This window comes from Aspergillus steynii (genome assembly GCF_002849105.1).
Source record: "Aspergillus steynii IBT 23096 chromosome Unknown P170scaffold_2, whole genome shotgun sequence".
Lineage (NCBI taxonomy): Eukaryota > Fungi > Ascomycota > Eurotiomycetes > Eurotiales > Aspergillaceae > Aspergillus > Aspergillus steynii.
Window position 1 is genome coordinate 5,106,916 of NW_020194399.1, and position 21,770 is coordinate 5,128,685.

The following is a 21,770-nucleotide window of genomic DNA, read 5'->3' on the forward strand; positions in this document are numbered from 1 at the left end:
AACCATTGGGAACATAGTTTCTTCATGAAAAAAGGATTTAAGATTGGAAACTGTTACATATACACAAATGTAAAAATCGATAGATCCTCAGAGAGGAACCCTCAGTTTGCTTCGTTATTTTAGGGATATCTTCTTAGGATGGTAGATGGAGAAAGAGTTGTTTTTCACACACGGTGAATGACGATGATGATAAACACAAGTTCTGCGAAGCAAACTCAAAACGCCAAATGCGCCGGTCCTGACTTCCCAATCCTCTTCATGCTGGTCTATCCCCGTCATCATCATCTTGGGCTCCGAACTCGTTTCGTCGGCATAGGTTCAAGTGAACAGTGTCCTTTTTTGCGGTTTTTTTCTTGTTGCGTTGTGGGAGTCTTAATAAACGGCATGTAAAGATTCCGTGGATATAATGAATCTTCCAAGTCAAGAAGGAAGAATAAAAAAAGGTATTAGCAAGAAAAGACGTTATTTTTTTGGTCTAATTTCGGTCGCGCAGTCCACCCATTTAGGCGGCTTGCTCGAAGCCTCGGCGGATGACACGGCCGAACATGTCGATGCCGACGCGCTCGCTCTTGACCTCGCTGCGGACCTCGTTCTCCTTGTTCGTGGGCACCTTGATCACGGTGCTGGAGCCGGACTTGTCGACCACCCAGCTGCAGACCTCGGTGACAAACTTCTCGAGGGCCTCGCGGTTGGGAACATCCAGCCATTGCTCCAGAACGTCGGCGTTGATCTCACGGAAGGCCTTGCCGACCTCGACGGCGATACGGATGCGCACAAGCTCCTCGAAGCCGGCAACGTCGGCAACCAGGTCGGCGTACAGGTCATCCGAGTTCAGGGTAGACCAGAACTGGGAGTATTGGGCGGATTCAAGTAGCGTGGAAAGACGGGCAAGCTTCTGAACCGACTCGACGAAGTCGGAGGTCTGGGAAGCGGCCTGGGCTTCGGCGTTGTTGGAGGGGAAAGGCTGAGTGTGGGCAGGGAGCAGGGCAAGGCAGAGGGAGAAAGCGGGAGAGGGGAAGACGGTGAGGGCCTTGACGAGGACGTTGGTGACGGTCTCGGGCTGGAGAAGGTGAGGGTTGAATTGGTAGCTGTCGGCGTAGAAGAGGACAGTCAGTAAACAAGAAACCAAGTATTTCAGTTATGATTGAAGATCATCAAAGGGCATTTTTCAGAAGATAATATAAGTCTCAACACCACCCAATAGAGGGTTTCAGGTAATAGGAAACGTGATAATAAAAAAAGGTTTCTTCATCATTTAAGCCCGGGGGGAACAGGGAGCGAGTTTCCAGAGTCTGAGGGACAAATCTAGACGCAAGTACTCACAGCTTCAACAAGGCCAGGTTGGCATAGCAATCGAATGTCCTGTCCTCACACTGTTGAACCACATAGTCCTGGAATACCGTGGTCGTTTCGGGGTTGTATCGGTCGAGGCCGTTCAGGATGGCATCAATGTTGGCGGGCCGGGTCTCGCACTTGTCGAAGGCGACGACCATCTTGGCGGATATGAATTGGGAGGAGAAGAGTAAAGGAGATTGATCGGACGCGGGGGGAAGGAAGACAAGTGTGGATGGAGCGAGCGACGGCGACCGGATAGCGGGATGTCTTTTTCGCGATTTTTAGAGATTCCATTGTGTCGTGCGTACTTCGGGCGGTCGGACCCCCAATGCAGACAGTTTCTCCGATTGGTTGGATTGAACTATATTCATTCACCTCGCAAGTCTCACCTTCCACCATCCATTCCTTTCTTTACTTCCTAACGTAGGTAGGTAGATAAGTAGGTATTCACTGCTAAGGTAGGTTTCTTTTTTCTTTCCTTTCTCACATCTTCCTCCATTTTCCTCCATTTTCTTCCATCTTCAAGGCAAGTCCCCTACGACTCAGTCGGAGTGCATCAAATCTGATATCAGCCAGCCGCTCCCAAGCGCAGAAAAAAGAGAGAAAGGGAGAAGAGGGAGAAGGAAGAGAAGAAGGCCGAGAAGGCGAATAGATGGTTTGGCGAACCGGCGAAGGAGTTTGCGTCTACTGTTAAAGAGAGCAATTTCCGTCGCCAGAATGGTGACGACCAGGTTATGGGCGGACCCATTGCCGACTTCTAAGATGTGCGCCTGTCTGTGGCTGTCTGTGTTTTTATTTCTATTTTTTTATATATATTTCTTTCTTCAAGGCATTGGTATAATCCACATCCTTGTCACGAAGCGAATCCGGCGAGGTCCGTCTACAGCGTTCAGGATTTAACCGGACCAATTGGTTAGGATTGGAGACTCCCACAGAGATCAACAGGCCTACTGTATTTTAGGTTCTGAGTTTACTAATTGAATTCATTACAGATATCCCCAGATGAACGCATCAAAGACTGAGAGATATTATGCATTATACTCATACAGAAAGTTGGCTCGAGTCTCAGAACTGAATGACCCGAGCCATGCAGAAATAGATAATGACACAGACAGATGGACAGTCAGATAAGATAGACAAATGGTCTGACACTGACAAGCAACTTCAGTAACTTCCCGAGACAATGCATGCACATGCACATAGACAATACCCACACCCATTCCTAGACCGACATCGCTTCAACCTTTAGATATCAAACTTAACATCAACAATACATACCACAGACACTCGCTGAAGGGGAAAGAATCAGACATTAGATAAATCAACCAGACAATACGTAAGCTAAGCGAGCTTGGCAAGGTAGCAAGCTAAGCAGACTTCTTCTTGCGGCCGCGCTTGGGCTTCTCAGCTGCATGCTCCTCAGCAGCAGGTTCAGGCTCAGCAGCTTCACCGTCGGCGTCCTCCGCGGCCTTCTTCTGGCGTCGGCCGCCCGTTCTGGTGCCAGTGGCGGCCTTCTTCTCGGGGGTTTCCTTAGCGGCGGCGCGGCCCTTCCTGGCCGGCTGCTTGGCCTTAGGTTTGGCAGGAGTGGCATCGCTGTTCTCGCTCTCTGCCTCTTCGTCCGCGGCAGCCTTTTTGGCGCGACCCGCCGTTTTGGCCTTCTTAGTCTTGGGAGCCTCGTCGTCGGACTCCTCCTTGGCTGCTTTAGCAGTGCGCTTCTTGGGTTTGGCGGGTTCTTCCGCAGATTCATCCTGCTAGTTGTTAGTGATTGAGTGTAGATGGAGATCAGGAAGACATACATCATCGGCCTTGGCATTCTTCTTCGGCGCGCGCTGACGGAACCCGCTCTTTCCGGGTCTGTTCATCTCCACGTCCTAGACTTCATCAGCATCGACCAAAGAGTAAACAGAGAGGAACATACACCCTTCCAATCCTCATCATCGACATGACCCTGCTCGATGGCCTTGCGGACCTTGTCTTTGTTCTCTTCAGACAACTCCTCAAAGCCATCGATGACAGAAGGGTCTCCGTCGCCCTCGTCGGCGATGAGCTCTTGCATGTTACTGACGACCTTGGGCGTCACGCATCCCCTGGATAAATTAGTTTGGTTGCTTCCTGCCTCTAAAGGGGGTCACTATAGGAAAAACTTACCAATGTCTCCAGGAAAAGCTCTGGAATCGTTCCGTATCGATCCAAGAGCCGTGGCGCAGCTCGCCCTTGAGGATCTTCACTTTGGCATCCTTGCATTCCTTGTTCTGGCAGCCGGCTCGGCCGGTGGATGCTTCTTCTGTAGGGGGTTAATTTACGTTTCTGGAGAATTCCATAAAATGGACATGACAATGGAATAAAAACCACGTAGACATGCATAGCTCGAAAAGAAAGAAAGAAAGGCACAAGGAGAATAAAAGAAGTCCACGTTGGACATAGCAATGACGCGGACTGCCGGGGTTGGGCGACAGCGAACAATGCAGCAAACAGACACGACGGATGGAAACAGATCCTCGAAGAGCCAAAATTTGAACAAAAACGATGAACTCATGCAATAGAATATACTAAGGTATATGTAGAGCCAATTGACAAAGATGAGAAAGCGAAAAAACGATGAAAAACTTACCCAGACGATAAGAAGGCATGGTCGCTGCGAATCGCGTTTGGTCGCGAAAAAAGAACGAAAAGTGTTTCAACACCGGACAATGACACAACTCGAGCAAAAGAGAGAGATCGCACAATGAATTGAAGACTACTGAAGATCAACAAAGTCACTGAGTATTTATCTCAGAGGAGGAAAGGAGGAAGGAAAAGAATGATGATGGAAGGGGATGAGAGAAGAAGAAAGCGGGTGAAGGCAGGCGAGGACAGGCAGAACACGGAACCCGCTGCAGACCAGTACCGCAACGCGTGGACCAACCGGCCTTTCGCATGCACGACGTGTTTTGTATAGCTGCATGGGCACCTTTAAAGGCTATCATGGCGGTTGTATTTTCTACTTTATGTATCTTGCTACGTGATTTTGAACCTTCGTTCGGATCGCTCCAAGATGCGGTGTTATTCAAGTTATTCAAGCTAGAAGCCAAGCTAGGTACAAGGTACAAAATGCCTGCATATCGCACGTTTCCATATATCCAGGAATTAATCCAGATGCTATTGTGCTTCCAGCCGTAAAGTATTCAAAATCTAGGAGCCAGTTCGAGTATTCTTGGCTTCAATACGTTCAAAAGCAGTAATGTGCTTCCGCAGCATGACCACAGCCCCAAGACTGAGGCGCTTTACAAAGGCCGATGCCACGTTGGTTTCGTCAAGATCATCACCGGCGGCCGTACGGTTATGATGATCGATCATTTCCAAAGCTGTATCGATAGCCCGACGCAACAATCGTGGGCGCTCGTCCCCTGCTCGAGTCGAGGGAAGGTAGTGCCAGGTCAGAACATCCTCCAAACCCCCAACAGATTCCTCAAGCGCATGCTCGATAAACATGCGGGCCAGTAAGAACGCCTTCTCCGTGTACAGGGCAGATTCGAGTTGCTTATTACCTTCTTCCGCAAAGGCTTCGTATCCGGCTTCATCTATTAAGAAAGTCAGTGCGTGAAAGGTCAATATCAAAGAATGAACATACTGTAAAAAGGTGTCTTCACCAGCACAAGTCCCAAAAGAGAAACGAGAACTTGCAAGACGGTGGACTTGGCGGCCGACCAGCCTTCCTCCGGATTCTGGGCTGTCCACGTCCCCAGAATACTAAGGCAGATCGTTCCGTCTTCATACAAATTCGGGTTGACCTTTCCGGCACTGTACGTCCACGAGTGAAAGAAGCCGAGCGGAGGCGAGTTTGGGAAGTCTTTGGAGAAGTAGAGGTCAAACACAAATGGCGCATACTCGTACGGTGTTCCTTGGGGCCCAATTATCAAAACCCGCATGAGGTCAATCCTCGATTCCCACGCCCGCACAAAGATCCCAGAGGGTAGTGACGAGCGGAGTATCTCATATTCTTTGTGAATACGTTTGGCAAGGGGTCCGGAGCGGCAGTTCTGCTCCCTGCCTAGAAAATGATGGTCAGAGGGTGGCGGTCCTTCTAACAGAGCGAACGATGGAGGGCAATCTGCCGCCGAAGAGGACGAAGTTGTAGATCCCCCTTGCACTGAGGATGTCTCAGTTAGGGCGAAATCTTCGGAATCATCGGTTTCAGGCTCAGGAGGAGGAATATCAGACACTGCGGCTGCCTCAAAACGATTGCCATTGAGTTCGCGAATTTCATGATAGCCTTCGTTGTCTTCGTCAGGGTCGTCGATCACTACATTCTCATCTGTCTCGGTATCAGACGCTGTGAACCAATCATCCTCCATTCCGTTGCTATCACGATGATCGGTCGGTGGATTATCAAAATTCCATGACAGCTCATCCAGTACACTACGTTGATTCAACGGTGTTGTACTAGTGGCCCATGACGGGGCAAACAGATCGAGGGATGGGAAGTGTTCAATCCCATCTTCGTCAATCAGCAGCATGAGCCTCTCCAGCGAGATACGGATATCACGGCAATTGTTCGTCGCTGCAAGCCGAACCGTGATGGTCCCGTCGATATCCATGGCGACAACCTGTCCGAAGAAATTTGCGGGCGTGTTGACGTTGAATTCAGTGTACCGAAGGCTGAATCGAGAAGGGACTGGAGACTTATCGATGGTGATTGAATTCTTAAACCACTCCGTGCCCACGATGCTCATCTTCATGGCCTCGAGGTAAAGAAGGGTCTCAAAGAAGGTGCTTGGGGCAAGGAAGCTCATTTGACATGGGCCCGCATCCTGGGGGATTGGATCCAAGCTAGACTGTGGGAGTGTTGCCTCGTGAACCGTGTCGGGGACCAGAAGCACCCTGTCGCCAAGAGACAACTCCAAGCAGGAGTAGCGAACAATCTCGTAGAAAGATACCTCTGTCACGGCCGAGCCGAGGACTCCAAGGGACGAGCCGGGTTTGATCATCTCGCCATCATGCGTCAGCACGACGTTCGGGTTTTCGTACCAGCGAACGGATGCTACCCTCTCCCTGCCATCAACGGTCTGGACCACACCAATGTTCTTTAGCCGGAAGCTTTCCACCGTGATTTCGGACTCGGTAATATGCAGGGGAATGGCTCTACGCGAAAGAGGCTCTCTGATCGACTCCATCCCGTCGATCAGCACAACCAGGTTTCCGGGCCATACCTCTTCTTCGGCTTGATCGAACGCATGTAGACATGTGGAATCCTCAGTTGTGATGCTTCCGTCCTGCCACTGGACAGTGACCTCTGTCTTAGTACGCATGGTGCGTAGAATATTCAGGTCGTAGCCGAAGGACTCATCAGTTGGGATATGCTGGTACTTGGGATACTTCCGACATGCATCTGCTGGATCCCGAAACCGAACAGAGCTCCCAACGTGATGCCACAAATCAGTCCTGACGGCCTTCTCATTGGACAATGCATCTTTAGGCAGTTGGCCAAAGTCGCATTTCACGGCTTGTTCGTGGATTGTGGCAGCCGTATACCTCTCACTGGTGGGACTGCTGAAAGGCACGCCCACGGCGAAAACGTTCGGACAAACCCAATCGATGGTGTAGCCCGTTGCGGGCGTGGCCAGTACGTAGCCTTCTGGTTCCACAGCTACGTTTGTACCCGATTCCAGGTCATGTCGACTCATATTGTTAGCAGACGTGAGCACATACTGGCCGGGAACCGCCGGCCTCGCTTCATCGGACCAGACATAGCGGCCATCAGGCAGAGGATGCGTATGGATCTGATCAAGGTTGTCAGGCATCCCCACGACGTTTTGAGGGTCATTAAAAAGGGGGATTTCGACACGATCGATATCGTTAACTGATGCGACTTTCTGGTTTGAGAGCAGCATAACCGCATCGCGCTCGACCGACCGGATCTTTCCCAATTTCTGGCGATAGATGATGTAGTCATCTTCGGAGAATGGTTCGAAGTGGATAAGCTCTGAGATGGGCACGTCGTGTATTTGCGGAGGGTCGCCGTCACGAGTTGATGGCCAGACGGCACGACCCCTGGGCGCTTCCAGAAACTGCAGCGGACCGTAGTCTCCAGTGCGAGGGTTAACCGGTTGATGGGCAATCTGTACGACGCTACATTTCATCGACATGCTGATGATCGTTCCACTAATGGGACTCAAAAGATCTCGCTTGACTGGCTGGCCGATCACGAAAAGTCGGTCGAGAAGTTCGAGGTCGCCTTCATGAACCAGAGAGTATCCATAACTAGGGTCCTTGAAATGAACGAATACATAACCAAAAGGTGGCTTTGAATCTGGTCAGCTTCTTGCTAGAGGATGACCAGGAGTGAACAGCCAGGGGATAAGAAGTGCATAATACATACCCTCTTTGTTCTCAGAAAGTCCAAGAGATCCTCGCTAGGCACTGCGGTGTGAGATAGTATGAAGAGCTCTCCCACCGGTATATCGTCATCATCAATCTGTCACAACAGGTTAGTCTTACAGCTGTTAGAAATCAGAAATAAGGTGACATACATCGTCGTGAGTCAACTGATAGCACAGATTAGCCAAAGCCATAAGATGGCGCATTTGATTTCTCACTTACAGAAACGGTTCCCAGCAAACGAGACTTTCCCTTTACTTGAACAAGATCAGTTAGATGAAACTGCAATGCCTGTTAGCCTTCATTCAAACAAGAAACCACCACACCCAGATCCAGGCTACTGACCTTTACAGAATTGTTAGTAGACCCCATGGTAACGCGGGGCCACGCGGGGCCAAAGCACTTGTAGAGATAACAAGGGAAGCGTCAATGATATCCAAGATACGAGTCACAGCCAAAGAAGAAAGGACCAACCACGGCACCAAGACAAGAGTCGAAGGTGAGGAAGAAGGATGAAGTGCATGGTCCAGCATGGCAGCAGGTGAATATAAGTGCATTGAAGGCATCGATGGACGATTCACCTCCAGGAACCTCCCAGGCCGGGCGATGTCACATGCACCGGCCAGTCCAGGCCTTGTCGTAATCTCCCGCTTGCCGGACATAACATGCTGCAGGTCACTCCAGCGCTGAAGTCGGAGGAGAGTGACTTGCTGGCTGTTAAGGCGATTGAGGGCTACGGAAAGTGGGTCTCACCGCCAACTTCCGCTTCTTCTTTCTGACTGCAGAACTCGACTCGATCAGTGACTCGATCTACCTTGCTTGGGAAGGGGGAAACAGGGAAAAAATCGCATTCATCTGAACCTCACCAACTCGCGATCCTATCTACTATTATCATCAACGCGACCAACTATCCACCACCTCCCTCCCCCACCTCTCTCCAGCAAACATCACCACTTCAAAGCAACTCATAAACCAAAATGTCCGAACCCGGCCCCGAATCGATTCCCACGAGCGCCGACCCGCGCAGCAAACGCCCCGTGAAGCGCCGCGCCGTGACGGCGCAGAACGAACAAGCCTCGAAGATCGAGACGCTGTTCCGTGACCCCTCGAAAGAAATCCGGCTGCCGAACGCCTCGCGCCAAAAGACCTCCGCGACCCTGCCTGCCCCGCCAGAAATCGTGGCCAACGTGCAGGGCTCCTCGGCCGGTGCCGGGTCCGGCGAGTTCCACGTCTACAAGGCCAGTCGGCGACGCGAGTATGAGCGCCTGAGGCTGATGGAGGGCGAGGTGAAGAAGGAGAAGGAGGACGAGGAGTGGGATCGGCAGAGGGAGGAGACGAGGAAGAAGGATGAGGAGAAGACGGAGAAGAATCGGCGGAGGAGGGAGAAGAAAAAGAATGTGAAGAAGGGAGGTAATGGGGATAAAGGGAAGGAGAGGGATGCAATGGTGACGGACGGGGCTGCTTCAGCTGGAGCTGGGGATGGGACTGCTACGGGGGAGGCTGCGCAGGCGGAGGAGACGCCGGGTCTCATTATTCATGATGATTAGGGGCTGGAAGACTTGCCAAACTGTACTTTCGGGGTACAGTGTACGATAGAAGATACCCATGTAATTTTTAGTCTAGGATATACAAAGTCCAGAGGTAATCGTGCAGCATTAAGTACGCATTTTTATTCCCGTATCTTCATCTCTTTACTCATCACCACCGCCGGCACCGGCGCCCACTTGCTGGGCGGTCTTGCCACTGCAGATGTCGTCAACACGGAGAAGCAGGCACGCGGACTGGTCAAAGGTTAGTGATCATAACTGAAAGTAGAAGGATTAAGATGCTTACCTCAACGGCGGTCTTGATGCTCTGGAGCTTGACAGCCTCGGGTTCCCACACGCCATACTCCTTCATGTCGACCAGGTTGCCCGAGTCACCGTCAAGACCCCATGTGGTCTCGCCCTCGACGTGCTTGGCCCTCATGCGCGTCAGAACACGGATAGGGCTGGCGCCGGCGTTCTGTGCTAATGTTCGGGGAATGACCTCCATCGCGTCGGCCACGGCCTTGTAGGGCCACTGCTGGACACCCTCGATGCTCTTGGCCAGCTGGCTCAGCTTGACGGAGACGGCCATCTCAATGGCACCACCGCCAGGGGACAACCGCGGGTGGAAGATGACGTTGCGGGCCACGGCCATGGCGTCCTGCAGGTTGCGCTCGACCTCGTTGATGATGTCCTTGGAGGGGCCACGGAGGATGATGGTGCAGGCCTTGGGGTTCTTGCATTTTCGGAGGAAGGTAAAGTACTCGTCACCGATCTTCTCGATCTCGAACAGTCCGCAGCCGGTTCCGATGTCGGATTCCTGAAGATCGTCGACACGGTTGACGATCGTGGCACCGGTAGCACGGGCAATACGGTTGTTATCCGTCTTTCTCACTCGGCGAAGGGCGGTGATGTTGGCCTTCATGAAGAAATGCTGGGCAAGATCTGATCAAGTTAGAAGAAGAAAAGAAAGTATGAAGAGAGGCGAATTCTTACCGGAGACACCCTTCTCGGTGATGACAACGTCAGGCTTCAGCGCCACGATGGCATCGCACATGTGCTTCACCTGCTCCTCCTCGATCTGCAGAATGCGGTTCCAGTCGTCCTCCTTGGAGACCTCGATGTTGGTCTGAGATTCTCCCTTCTTGTATTCCAGCGGGCAATCCAGCAAGAGGACGCGGGGGTTCTCGATTCTTCTCCGCATCTTGGGGTGCGTGATATCCTTGTTGACCATAACACCGTCGATGACCTCGCTGTCCTCAATCTGACCACCGGGGATCTTCTCAACACGGGCGTACCGCTTGATGTCGACCTCGCGCTTGCCACCACCGGCGTCGAAGGAGACCGTTCGGACGGCCTTCAGGGCCAGGCTGCACATCAGCTCCGACCATCTGGAAGAGAACTTCGTCCCGATCGAGGACTCAATGAGAGTGTACATGGCCTTGTCGTCGTCGATATCCACGGGCACCGAAACCTCCTCCACAATGGCCAGGGCGTCGGCCAACGCACGCTTGAAAGCCGAGATGATGACGACGGGGTGGATGTTCCGCTCGAGTTGGGGGAGAGCCTGGGCAAGCATTTCACCGGCTTCGATTGTCAGTATCGCCATCACCACCACCACAATCGAGATGAGGGGTAAATACCAAGAATGATGACAGTCGTGGTTCCGTCTCCAACCTCCTCGTCTTGGGTTCGGCTAAGCTCGATCATGCTCTTCGCGGCGGGGTGCGACACTTCGATTTCTCGGAGGATGGCGTGGCCGTCGTTGGTCAGGACGATACCGCCCATAGGGTCCAGCAGCATCTTCAGCATAGCCTTGGGTCCCAGACATGACCGGATAATGTCCGCAACACTGCAGTGATGATCTCGAGGTTAGATTTGAAGTGGGCGGGCGAGCTGAACAATCGGATGGAATTATACACACGTCTTCGCGGCGGCAATATTCGACAGCTGCGCTTTACGGCCAACCTGTCTCTCCCCAGCGCCTGTGTTCATCACGACCACGGGTGCTTGCATGGTTTCGATATATTATCAAGGTCGTTTAGAGGGGAAGAGGGAGAGAAAGAAGTCGAGGGGTTGTGGATAGGAGGGGATCGTGAGAAGTTGTGCCCGCCGTTCACTTACAGTATAGAATTTCCAGCAACCACCCGAAGTGGGATTGCCGCAGCTCACCGCCCACAGCTCCGTTGGGTTTAGCGCCATTCCCCTGATCGATCACTTTCTACAGAGACAATCTTTATTCATTACTTTCGTCTCTTCCATCTCCTTACTTTCCTCTTCTACATCTTCTCTTCTTGCATTCATCTTCTACTTTCATCCACATTGAATGTGCAATCTACATATCCCACATATCCCTTGCTGAAATACCATGCACTTTTCCCTTCAGTTAACATACCCAATCATAACTCATCAAACATCACATCACCATGCATACCCGGTAGAAAAGAAACAACAGACAAACCCCTAGAACTCTCCCCATACCCAATCACTTCTTAAAAAACATGCTCATCTTCTGAACACTCTTCTTCACCCGCACCCGCACCGCAGACAGAATTGTCTTGCGAAACTGGCCTCTCCTACTGCGCTGCTGCTGCATCTCCCCTCCAACCCGCACATTAACCTCAGAAACATGCTCGGCGGCAAATTTATCCCCAAGCACACCACCAACAGCCTGTCTGCCATTCGTGCATCTTGTCAACACATTCCTTTCAAAAGACCCCATGCAGCCGAGAAACACATTCCGTCCGGACATCGAGATGCTCCGACTGTAATACCGCCCCGAGGAAGCTTCCATGCTATGCTCATCCCCAGGACCATGTACGTAGACACCTGCAGACCGCAGGTCCTGACCGAACGCATTACTCTCCTTGTTCAGATGCATGTCTTTTTCCAATTCTCTAGCTTCCCTCGCGACACTCATTTCCTGATCATTTGACATCCGCGACATCATGTTCTGCACCCATCTGTCGTAGGTATTGTGGGAATGGACGGGGGAGTGGGAGTCGTTGCGCATCCCCATGTCCATGGTCATACTCACAGACACGCTCATAGACATGAGGTTCTCAGGACCCTGGCTGAGCCGACGGACGCGCTCGCGCTGGATCTCGCGCATGGTGTGCTGCAGGTGGATCGGGAGCTCGGCCATGGCGGACTCGTCGAGGTCGAAGAGGACTTCTTCTTCGTCGGAGGTGGAGGTGGACGAGTCGTCGTGGGGGGTCCATGGCTGGGAGGCAGAGCTGGGGCTGGTGTCGGTGCCGGAGGTGCTGGAGGGGTATTGGAGGTTTTCTGAGGTGTGCATTTTGGAGTTTGTTTGTGATTTTTAGTTTGGAATTCGGGATTAGGTATGTATAGAAATACTCAAAGCTTGTGATGGCTGGGTTGTGAGTGATGAGAGAGTGAGGCCCTGGCGTCTATTGTATAGGTATCGCCGAGAGCAGCTGTAAACAAATAGACTGATTAGACAGCGACTGGAAAGCGACGACATAATCACGCCTCAAGTTTCTGGAAACTCACTTTGATATCGATATCGATACACCGCGCGCACTCACTGTGCACTTATCTGCAATGTCTGACATGCAGCAAAGCGACAATATTGACAACAGGCCCTGGCGGATGGACTCCTGTACGGGTGAGAACCAAAGCTCTGTACATTGTAGGTTGAAGAAAGAAGAGAACATGAATTGACTCTTGTTTAATGTCTTCGTGTGGGCATGCGCTAGTCCACTTGCACTGTGCAGAGGATATGAGCAGCGCTAAAGTGCATGGGAATCGGTACTTTTCACTAGGTTGATCGACTTCAAGCTCATCTTTAGACTGAGCGGGCAATTGTCAAACAATAGAAATCTATAAGATATTGATTTGATCCTTATTATGTCGACACTGGTTGTATTATGCATTAAACGTTTATTTAACATAATTTGAAATAGAGAAGCTGAGATAGCACCCTTCCCATCCAGTCTACCCCTCAAGGTCAAAACTCCCGACTCTCCCCAATATCACACACATCAAAGACCCCCTCTTCTGGAATCTCATGCTTCCGCAACGCATCCTTCAGCAGCTTCGGCGGCTCGAGAACGTCTTCCTCAGTCAGGACCCACGTGCCCCAATGCATGCCCAAGGCCCTGCGGCACTGTGTATCCTGGAAGATCTGGACGGCGTCATGAGGATCGGCGTGCATGGCACTCATAAAGAAACGAGGCTTGTAGGCTCCGATGGGGATCAAGCCCAGATCGAACGGACCCCGGTGCTGGCCTACTTGTTTGAAGGCAGGACATGACGGATACGTGTATTCGGATGAGTGGTCGTCGGCGGTTTCGGGGAGGTCCGGGACCGATCTATACCCCGTGTCGCTAGGATTGAGGTTAGTTTGGCTACGCAATGGGAGAGGGATGAGCACGTACCCAGCAAAATATACCTTGCGGCCTCCCGACTCTACAGACCACGATGCCCACAGCGTCTTGCAGCGATCAAACACCCCCCGGTTGGTGGTATGCTGGCAGGGCAAGCAGCTGATGCGGGCGTGGATATCGGCATTAGCACCGGTGGTAGAGGGCGCTGCACCAGCCGGGCTCACTTCCGGAGTCGCCTCCTTGACCGGAGCCAGGGAGATATCACGCTGCTCCCACCAGTCGAGCTCGGTGACGTTGTGAATGCCCGAGTCCACAAACCACTGCCGATTGCCGAGGGGCGCAAAGAAGTGGCAGTTGGGATGCAGCCGGGCGATCTCCTTGATGGTCGGGTAGGAGAGATGGTCGTAGTGGTTGTGCGAGATGACGACGGCGTCGATGGTCGGCAGGTCCTTGATGGCGCAGGGCATCTCGGTGTAACGCTTCGGACCGAGCCACGAGATGGGAGAGCACCGGTCCTCAAACACAGGGTCGAACAGCACCCGCAGCCCGCCGGGGAATTCCACGTAGTAGCAGGCATGTCCGAGCCACGTTGCGCGCAGTCCGGGGGTATCCCGTGAGGGCAGGAATTCGGGTTTTTGGACTGGCACTGTCGGGGGCGTGGTGTCTGGGCGATGGCCCTTTGCTGTGAGGTGGCGACTATACGGGGTTTAGATGGCATGATCGGACTGGGATGCGTGATGAGCTTACCCGAAGAACTTCATCATGTTGTGGAAAGTCGGGCCTCCCGACCAGGAGCTGCGTTCAGTTAGCAAGCATTCAATCAATGCAGCGACAAGACCTACTCCCAGGGATTCACATATCCATTCGAGGCATGATGGCTTTTCTCCTTCGCCTCGTCGGGGCTCGCGGAGACAGGAGGCACCGACACCGTGAGGGAGTATAGAATGGCAGCGGTGGAGGAACTCATTTTGCGCGATTCAGCCGACAAGAACTGCGAGGGAGCCGACCGACGAAAGTTCTGCCAATGGCGAAAAAACGATCGCATTGTTGAGTCGAACACAGCGCGCGGCGTTCTTTAAGAATGGCAGCCAGGCTGGACAGCGTCACCAACGTGGATGCCTCCGGGGCTTAGACTTTTCGACCTGCAAATCAGCGGCTGGGCTCAGCGAGAATTATCGAGGCTCGTGTCAGCCATGGAAAGTGATTGACTGCTTATTCGTTGGAAAGACTGAAAGATGCCAAACACGACGGCTGTAAGTCCGGCCGGGCCTAACGCCGTTAACTCCGGTCGAGAGAAGCGGATTACAGAGTCATAATTCACTGTAGAATTATAGATTAATTCCTTTCTCTCAGGCCTAAATTACATTTGTTTCATCGGAGTGGAAGTTCACCGGTATACTCTAAGCTCTTATACTCTGACTTATACTGCATGTCGGCCCGTCGTAACTCCGCCCCGTCCATCTCCGGCGGGAGAATCGGAGGTGATTCTCTCTGATTCACCTCAATCCGCACGGCCTCTTGCTAATGGACCCCAATGGATCAACGGGGCTGCCTGCGCCGACCGATCTGATCGCCCAGCGAAAAGATGCGATTCAGGCAGCCAAGCAGCCGACAGCTGAAGGAGACGGGCTCTTGGCCCAGCTCACCAGCAATCCGTTCTTCACCGCGGTAGCTTCCCCGCCGTTTGTCCAGTATGGAAGAATGAGCTAACGGCAGCCTCGTATAGGGATTCGGTCTCGCCGGTCTAGGAGCAGGTCTGAGCTTTGCCCAGAAAGGCGTCCGGCATGGCGCCGCGCTGCTTCGCCGGCGCATGCTCGTCGACGTCGAAATCAGCATCAAGGACGACTCCTATCCGTGGTTCCTCCACTGGATGACCCTCTACCAACAGTCGCAACTCAACACCGCTCGGTCCGCCGCCAGCCGGTCTGGCTTCGTGGACTCCCTCCTCCAGAGACTGACCCCCGGAATGCGCCACCTCTCCATTCAAACGCAGAAAGTCGAACACGCCAACGGATCGATGCACACTCATTTCGCGCTGGTGCCGGGCCCCGGGAAACACATCCTGCGCTACAAGAACGCGTTCATCTTCGTCAATCGCATGCGCGAGAATAAGTCGCAGGATCTACAGACGGGTCGCCCGTGGGAGACCATCACGCTGACCACGCTCTACTCGCACCGCCATATCTTCGAGGAGCTTTTCCTGGAGGCGCATGCCTATGCGGCGCGGTCGCACGAGGGCAAGACGTCGATCTATAATAGTTGGGGCACCGAGTGGCGGCTTTTCGGTCAGCCGCGGCGGAAGCGGCCCTTGGAGTCGGTGGTTCTCGACGAGGGCGTCAAGGAGAAGATTGTGGAGGACGTGAAGGACTTTGCCGACAGCGGAAAATGGTACTATGATCGCGGGATCCCCTATCGACGTGGTTACCTACTCTACGGCCCGCCGGGAACCGGGAAGAGTTCCTTCATTCAGGCCCTTGCTGGGGAGCTGAACTACGACATTGCCATCTTGAATTTAAGCGAACGGGGATTGACCGACGACCGGCTGAACCATCTCCTTACTATCGTTCCTAACCGCACTCTGGTCCTGCTGGAAGATGTTGACGCCGCTTTCTCGAATCGACGGGAACAGACCGACGCCGACGGATATCGGGGCGCCAACGTGACGTTTTCTGGTCTGCTCAATGCGCTGGATGGTGTTGCCAGCGCCGAGGAACGGATTATCTTCCTCACCACCAATCACGTCGAGCGACTCGACCCGGCTCTGGTTCGACCAGGACGCGTCGACATGACCGTGCGTCTTGGAGAGGTGACTCGCTACCAGGTCGGCTGTCTCTGGGACCGCTTCTACAGCGAGTTGGACACGACCGGGGCCTACCGACAGGCATTCCTCGATCGGTTGCACGAGTTGGGACTCATCGAGGATGAGCAGGGACGAAAAGCCGATCGGTCAAAGAGCACCAGCGCTGCTGCTCTGCAGGGCTTGTTTTTGTACAATAAGGGGAATATGGAGGGCGCGATCGCCATGGCCGAAGGACTGACGGTCAGCCTCCATGACGAGGCGATGGAATAGAGCCTGGCATGGCGTTCACATGTATCATATTATGAATATTGTTTATACGATCATCTTTTTCTGTAATCAATGTGACTGCTGGAATGGACGACGCCAATCATCGGCCTCGACAGTCTTGTCACCATCACACTGACACAACGCTTCAGAGGATTCCCCGGTCACATTCAAAATCAAAGTCTATTGCAGAACTGACGATGATTGTCTAGTCTATCTGAAACGCCATTCGCCCGACGGCGACTCAGGCTTAATTCGGGGTCCCCGACTGTCCATCTTCTTCACGTCGGTCAACTTAGTTCGCTCAGCGTCACCACCGGACAAATCATCTTCTCGGGTTCCTTAGTCGTCGAAGCGCCGCTAACAGGGACTAAGCAGACTAGCAGGGCTAATCAGACTAACAGACTAACAGACTAAAGCCCTGCCGTCTGTGTGCCCCGGGGTGCAGCTGCACGAGCAACCAGCGAGAGGACGAGCTTAAGCGCCGACCTCGACAATCCGGTTAACGATGCAGCCCATGCCTGTTCTTCACACTAGGCCGAGCCTCTCACCGTTCAGATCCTTGACGCCTTTGCGCTGATAGGCCGCTCGTGGGTTTTTTTAGGAATCCTTCAGGCCAAGATGTGAGACCATGAGGGGTATATGTCACACGCGGTGCCGTGAAGACGCGGTCTTTTCTTTTTCTACTCCATATGTTTTCTCGTTGATATTCACGCCAGTGCCATTGTCTTACTGCCTGGAGTCATTCGAGCTGGTACCGCACGAGGCATCATGAGCCAATTTCAACTCTTTCCTCCAACCTCGCCCAAGAAGGTCTCGAAGAATCCCTTTCGTAGGGAGCTCAAGAGACCGACCGAGACTGTCAAACCCGCCAGTCCGATTCCGCTGGAGGATCTGAGCAACAAGGAGACCAAGACAGAGGCCGTGCTGCTTCAGATCATCGAGGACACGAACGAGATCCAACCGCCGCCCAAGGCTCGCATCTCCAAGTCAAACGCTGCTGCGGAAAAAGGCCCGGACAAATGGTCAACGTCGCCCCCCAAAGCCAGCCTGCAGAAGACAGAATGGGATGTGCCTTCGAAGGAAATCGAATTGAACTCGCCAGGAGCGAGCAGCTCGCGCTCGGTCCAGAAAGCGCCTCAACGCTCGGAGTCACCAGAAATCCCGATGAAGTCGATGTTCCCTCGGTATAATCCCAACGTGCCTCTGAGCGAGCAACAGTACTATCCCGGGGCTTCGAGTCAAAGTTCTCGATCTCGCAAACCCAAGGATCTGACGCTGTCGCCTCAGCCGGAGATCGATCGTGCTCTAGGACCCAAGACGGTGCCTGCCAGCGTGATGAACTTCCCATTGGGTGCGCTGGACCCGGCAGACGAGGTCCATTACTCTTCTGCAGCAGAGCTCCAAGGTCTATGGGAAGCCGCCAATGGCCAACGGCCTCAGGATCTGTCAGGGACCTTCAATCTGCGCATGGCACGGTCAGTATCTCCAACACATTTGCATAACCTTCGACTGACAGAACCAGGACGGACCCTGCCACCTTCATCTTCGGCGACCCCCAATCGCCCTTCTACACCATGCAGACATACTCCACCGACGAGCTCTCCATCACTCGCACCAACCCGTCCAACCCCAGCAGCAGCGTCCCCATCATGATGCTCAAACTCGAAGACCGCCGCCGTCGCGAGCCACCCAACGACGGCCTCGTCTCGCGGCTCTTCTCCCGACTGGCCGCCATGCTCGCCATCGAACAGGCCGAAGAACTGACCCGCCAACACCGACTCGGGCCCGCCGAGGCCGCCGAAGTCGAAGGCGACGCCCTCAAGCGCGCCGCCGCCCAGGAATCCTGCCGTCTCACCTGGAACCACCCTAAGCAGCTCTACGAACTACATCACCCGTCGCTCGACAAGCCCCAACCGCCGGCCCTCGTCGGCGCTGTCGGCATCCCGCTCTCCCCCGTGCCCTCCAAATACTCCGGCACGCTGCACATCAGCATCTCGACGCCCTCGCGCGACTCCAAGCACCGCCAACAACCACCCACCATCCTCGTCACGACCCCGTTACCCGCCAACGCAGTCGAGTCTGCCAACGTCGCCGCCACGCCACGCACCTCCACCCTGCCCCTGACCGAGTCCGACGACCCCCTGGCCTCGCTGGACCTCGGCTCCATGACCCTGTCCATCTCTGCCGCCGCCATCGTCACCATCATTCCGTCCCTGTACGCCATCGACTCCCTGATCAGCGCGATGCTGGCCGTCGCCGTGTCCGATGAATCGACGAACCCGATCCTCGCAGACATGACCCTCTACGATCCCCATAGCCAGGCCCACAACAGCCAACCCTCCTCGTTCTTCCGCGATGCCCGCTTCGACGGAAAGCTAGTCGCCACGCTCGCCGAACGCGACGACACAGAGCAATCCAACCAGCTCATGGCGCAGATCAAATCCGCTGCGAGCCGGAACCCGCGCAGTTGGTTTCGTTGGCGCTCTGGCCCTGACGATCCCAGCGCTGACCCAAGCACCAACCCGCCCAAAGCCAAGGGGAAGCCGAAGAAGAGCAAGAACCAGAAAATCGTCGTCGAGGAGTTCGACCTCGAGCGGTACGGCCGATACGGGCACAGCTCGTCGCGCGAGGGGCAGAAGCTGCCGGGGCCGACGCGCGGTGTGCTACGGGTGCTTTTCTGGGGGTTGAATCTGATTGTGCATTTGCTGACGGCGCTGGTGAAGGTGCTGGCTTGGGTGTTGGTTAATGTGACGAGGTGTGTGACGAGTCAGAAGTTTTAACTTGTTTGGAGGGGATGTAGATATGCTATAGTTACGCTATGGTTATGAACGTGGTTATGCTATTTAATGATCTCTTTTTGGTCTATGGGTATATTTAGGTTGATGGTTTATTTACGATGGGGTTTTAGCTAGCTGGGTCTGGTGTTTGTGTTTGTTTACGACTGTTTATTATCCTCTTTCTTCTTCTTCTTCTTCTTCTTCTTCTTTTTTTCTTTCTCGATATCAACTCAAAATTGACCTATGACATGAAACCAATAAACGACACATCCACACATACATACCTATGACTTAACGTAATCCATCAATATCCAACAATATCTCAGAACCATCCAGCCAAACAAGAACAGACCTGACTATCAATCTCTATCCATCCCTACCTACCAACGGTGACAAAAATAGGTAACGTAAGCAGAACATACCGATGAAGTCACAACCACCACAGAGACGGGTACCGTAGATGAGCATCGACATGCCTCATTGCATACCAGGCAAAGTTAATTCCTGACTTGACTTGGCCCATGACCTGATTCAACTAACTCTGGAATCGGGCGAGCTATGTGTATGCGAAATGCCTAGCTAAAGCTTGAGTTGCTTTCCCGACTGCATATCTCCGCTAGCTGTGTAAGTAGAGATGGACAGTGAGGTAGGTAGGCACATAGGTGAGATAAGGGTAAACTGGCTGCATAGTTAGCTGATTCAGAGGATATGATCCTGTTCTAAAGGAAATCAACTGCTATTCATAAGCCTCATTTATCTACAGTACACGGCAGACGCAAAGGTAGGTATAACGACCAAGTAATCCAGCACCGACAAAACATCCCAGTTTCATCCTTTCCTCTCCCCCGGAGGAGATCCTCCGAGTGGCCGGGGTACTCCGTAAGTCTGTAAATGCTACATTCCGATGGACGCCCGTCCGGGAAGTGGCGAATGCATACTTCGCGTGTTACAGGCTTGCATTTCACTTTCACCTTCTCAACTGCGGCGATCAGCCATGAAATGGAACGACCGCTGGCTGGTTATTTGAGATATTTTGGATACTTGCCGGCGGGAAGTATTGGCTGTCTTTTATAGCCTCTGTGTAGTATTTGGGCGGTGTTTGTGTTAGGGACGTGAGTTATCCCTGGATTGGTTAGTAAATTGTCGCATTGAGTTTACGAGACAGGAGTAAAGGGCATAGGGACGAGTGGAGTGATGACTTGAGAGGATGAGACAGACGAGGAAATATCTCTGTGAATTGAATGATTCAGATATAGCGTGTTTCTTCAAGTGTCGAGGTTATAGATATTCAATAAACAATTTACCTAGTCTTGATACTATTCTAACCTAACCCTGTTGAGTATCTCCGATCTCGAGATACAACTCTTCAATGCCTTCTTCCTCTCTGTATAAGAAGAGATTAGAAAAGAGAATAAAGAATAAACAAAACAAAAAAACCCAAACGAAGAAACCCCAAATCAAGGAAATCAACTCCGTAGATCCTCCTCCTCCCTAGCATCCCTCCGCCCACATTCCACCCCTAGATAACAACCCAGGAGTAACCACAACCACAACCAACCCAGACACATTATACCCGTCTGGAATCCTCCACTAACACGTTCCACGCCACGTCTACGTCCCAGCGCGCCTCTATCCAGGGATACAGGACCGTGCATGTACGTGGTGATGTTATGCTGACACGACGCGGTTGGACTCCCCTGGGTTTATAGGAAGGGGTGTTATATAGAAAGGGAGTGTCTCACCTCGTCTCATTTCTTGTTCTTCAGTTCTGTTCTCGTTAGGGTATTGTTTTGACTTGACTCGACACTCGTTCGTCCTTTTACCTGCACTCTGTACTTTCGTTCGCTTGGTTGATTTTACGACCACTACCTTCGTTTAACTACTTGGTTATATTTCCTTCAAGAGCTGTCTTATACACACCAATTCTATTATTTTATTTCGACCTGAAACGAGCGATTTTCAAAAGAAAGAACCAAAATGCGTACCGCATTCATCCTTGCAAGTCTAGCCACCACGCTGGTGGCTTTGAACCCCCAGGCCGACGGCGAGGTATGTATCATCTACTTCACTTCAACCAGGGACTCCAGCTAAAAGAAAATAGGAAAACTCATCCCTCCACGTCCCCCAACGCGCCAGCTCCCCAATGGTCCGCGTCGGCGAAGACTCCAGCGACAACGCCAAACCCCAGCCTGACACAACCACGCACATCGACAACCAGAACGAGCGTCCGGAAGTCGTCATGGACACGAAGAACCCTGACGCTGACAAGGCTGACCCCAAATCTGACAAGGCCGACTCCGACAAAGCCGACAACAAACACAAACCCCAGGAAGAAGCATCCGCGGACTCCGCCGACGAC

At 52.8% G+C, this 21,770-nt stretch overlaps 9 protein-coding genes across 9 annotated transcripts; 3 read left to right on the forward strand and 6 right to left on the reverse strand.

The window, feature by feature from the left end:
- Positions 1-35: 35 nt before the first annotated feature.
- Positions 36-1,588, reverse strand: P170DRAFT_434897 (CSN8/PSMD8/EIF3K family protein). The gene is made up of 2 exons (XM_024848822.1): positions 1,324-1,588; positions 36-1,088 (listed from the first exon to the last, which is right to left on the reverse strand). The coding sequence occupies exons 1-2, from the start codon at positions 1,491-1,493 to the stop codon at positions 503-505; spliced, it is 756 nt and encodes a 251-aa protein (XP_024708484.1). The 5' UTR covers positions 1,494-1,588; the 3' UTR covers positions 36-502.
- A 767-nt stretch (positions 1,589-2,355) lies between these two features.
- Positions 2,356-4,161, reverse strand: P170DRAFT_379706 (uncharacterized protein). The gene is made up of 5 exons (XM_024845498.1): positions 3,947-4,161; positions 3,484-3,619; positions 3,254-3,422; positions 3,132-3,206; positions 2,356-3,083 (listed from the first exon to the last, which is right to left on the reverse strand). The coding sequence occupies exons 1-5, from the start codon at positions 3,963-3,965 to the stop codon at positions 2,703-2,705; spliced, it is 780 nt and encodes a 259-aa protein (XP_024708485.1). The 5' UTR covers positions 3,966-4,161; the 3' UTR covers positions 2,356-2,702.
- Positions 4,162-4,376: 215 nt separating this feature from the next.
- P170DRAFT_404091 (ubiquitin-conjugating enzyme E2) lies at positions 4,377-8,352 on the reverse strand. Its single transcript, XM_024846505.1, has 7 exons — positions 8,167-8,352; positions 8,038-8,094; positions 7,915-7,974; positions 7,845-7,859; positions 7,694-7,789; positions 4,946-7,616; positions 4,377-4,895 (listed from the first exon to the last, which is right to left on the reverse strand). The coding sequence occupies exons 2-7, from the start codon at positions 8,062-8,064 to the stop codon at positions 4,507-4,509; spliced, it is 3,258 nt and encodes a 1,085-aa protein (XP_024708486.1). The 5' UTR covers positions 8,065-8,094; positions 8,167-8,352; the 3' UTR covers positions 4,377-4,506.
- Positions 8,353-8,378: 26 nt separating this feature from the next.
- On the forward strand, positions 8,379-9,337 carry P170DRAFT_434900 (DUF1168-domain-containing protein). The gene has a single exon (XM_024848823.1). It carries the CDS (start codon positions 8,670-8,672, stop codon positions 9,237-9,239), a length of 570 nt encoding a protein of 189 aa, XP_024708487.1. The 5' UTR covers positions 8,379-8,669; the 3' UTR covers positions 9,240-9,337.
- A 46-nt stretch (positions 9,338-9,383) lies between these two features.
- On the reverse strand, positions 9,384-11,234 carry P170DRAFT_473061 (chaperonin-containing T-complex subunit CCT3; the record flags this gene model as incomplete). Its single annotated transcript, XM_024853007.1, has 5 exons — positions 9,384-9,473; positions 9,526-10,163; positions 10,215-10,805; positions 10,862-11,070; positions 11,143-11,234. 5 exons carry the CDS (start codon positions 11,232-11,234, stop codon positions 9,384-9,386), a joined length of 1,620 nt encoding a protein of 539 aa, XP_024708488.1.
- Positions 11,235-11,483: 249 nt separating this feature from the next.
- Positions 11,484-12,564, reverse strand: P170DRAFT_434902 (uncharacterized protein). Its single transcript, XM_024848824.1, has one exon. The coding sequence runs from the start codon at positions 12,514-12,516 to the stop codon at positions 11,704-11,706; it is 813 nt and encodes a 270-aa protein (XP_024708489.1). The 5' UTR covers positions 12,517-12,564; the 3' UTR covers positions 11,484-11,703.
- Positions 12,565-13,148: 584 nt separating this feature from the next.
- On the reverse strand, positions 13,149-14,583 carry P170DRAFT_434903 (putative Zn-dependent hydrolase/oxidoreductase family protein). Its single transcript, XM_024848825.1, has 4 exons — positions 14,410-14,583; positions 14,315-14,362; positions 13,619-14,263; positions 13,149-13,567 (listed from the first exon to the last, which is right to left on the reverse strand). The coding sequence occupies exons 1-4, from the start codon at positions 14,532-14,534 to the stop codon at positions 13,189-13,191; spliced, it is 1,197 nt and encodes a 398-aa protein (XP_024708490.1). The 5' UTR covers positions 14,535-14,583; the 3' UTR covers positions 13,149-13,188.
- Positions 14,584-14,905: 322 nt separating this feature from the next.
- On the forward strand, positions 14,906-16,784 carry P170DRAFT_434904 (bifunctional AAA family ATPase chaperone/translocase BCS1). Its single transcript, XM_024848826.1, has 2 exons — positions 14,906-15,235; positions 15,294-16,784. Exons 1-2 carry the CDS (start codon positions 15,092-15,094, stop codon positions 16,635-16,637), a joined length of 1,488 nt encoding a protein of 495 aa, XP_024708491.1. The 5' UTR covers positions 14,906-15,091; the 3' UTR covers positions 16,638-16,784.
- Positions 16,785-17,117: 333 nt separating this feature from the next.
- On the forward strand, positions 17,118-19,638 carry P170DRAFT_404102 (uncharacterized protein). Its single transcript, XM_024846506.1, has 2 exons — positions 17,118-18,109; positions 18,157-19,638. Exons 1-2 carry the CDS (start codon positions 17,403-17,405, stop codon positions 19,412-19,414), a joined length of 1,965 nt encoding a protein of 654 aa, XP_024708492.1. The 5' UTR covers positions 17,118-17,402; the 3' UTR covers positions 19,415-19,638.
- The last annotated feature ends 2,132 nt before the right edge of the window (positions 19,639-21,770 follow it).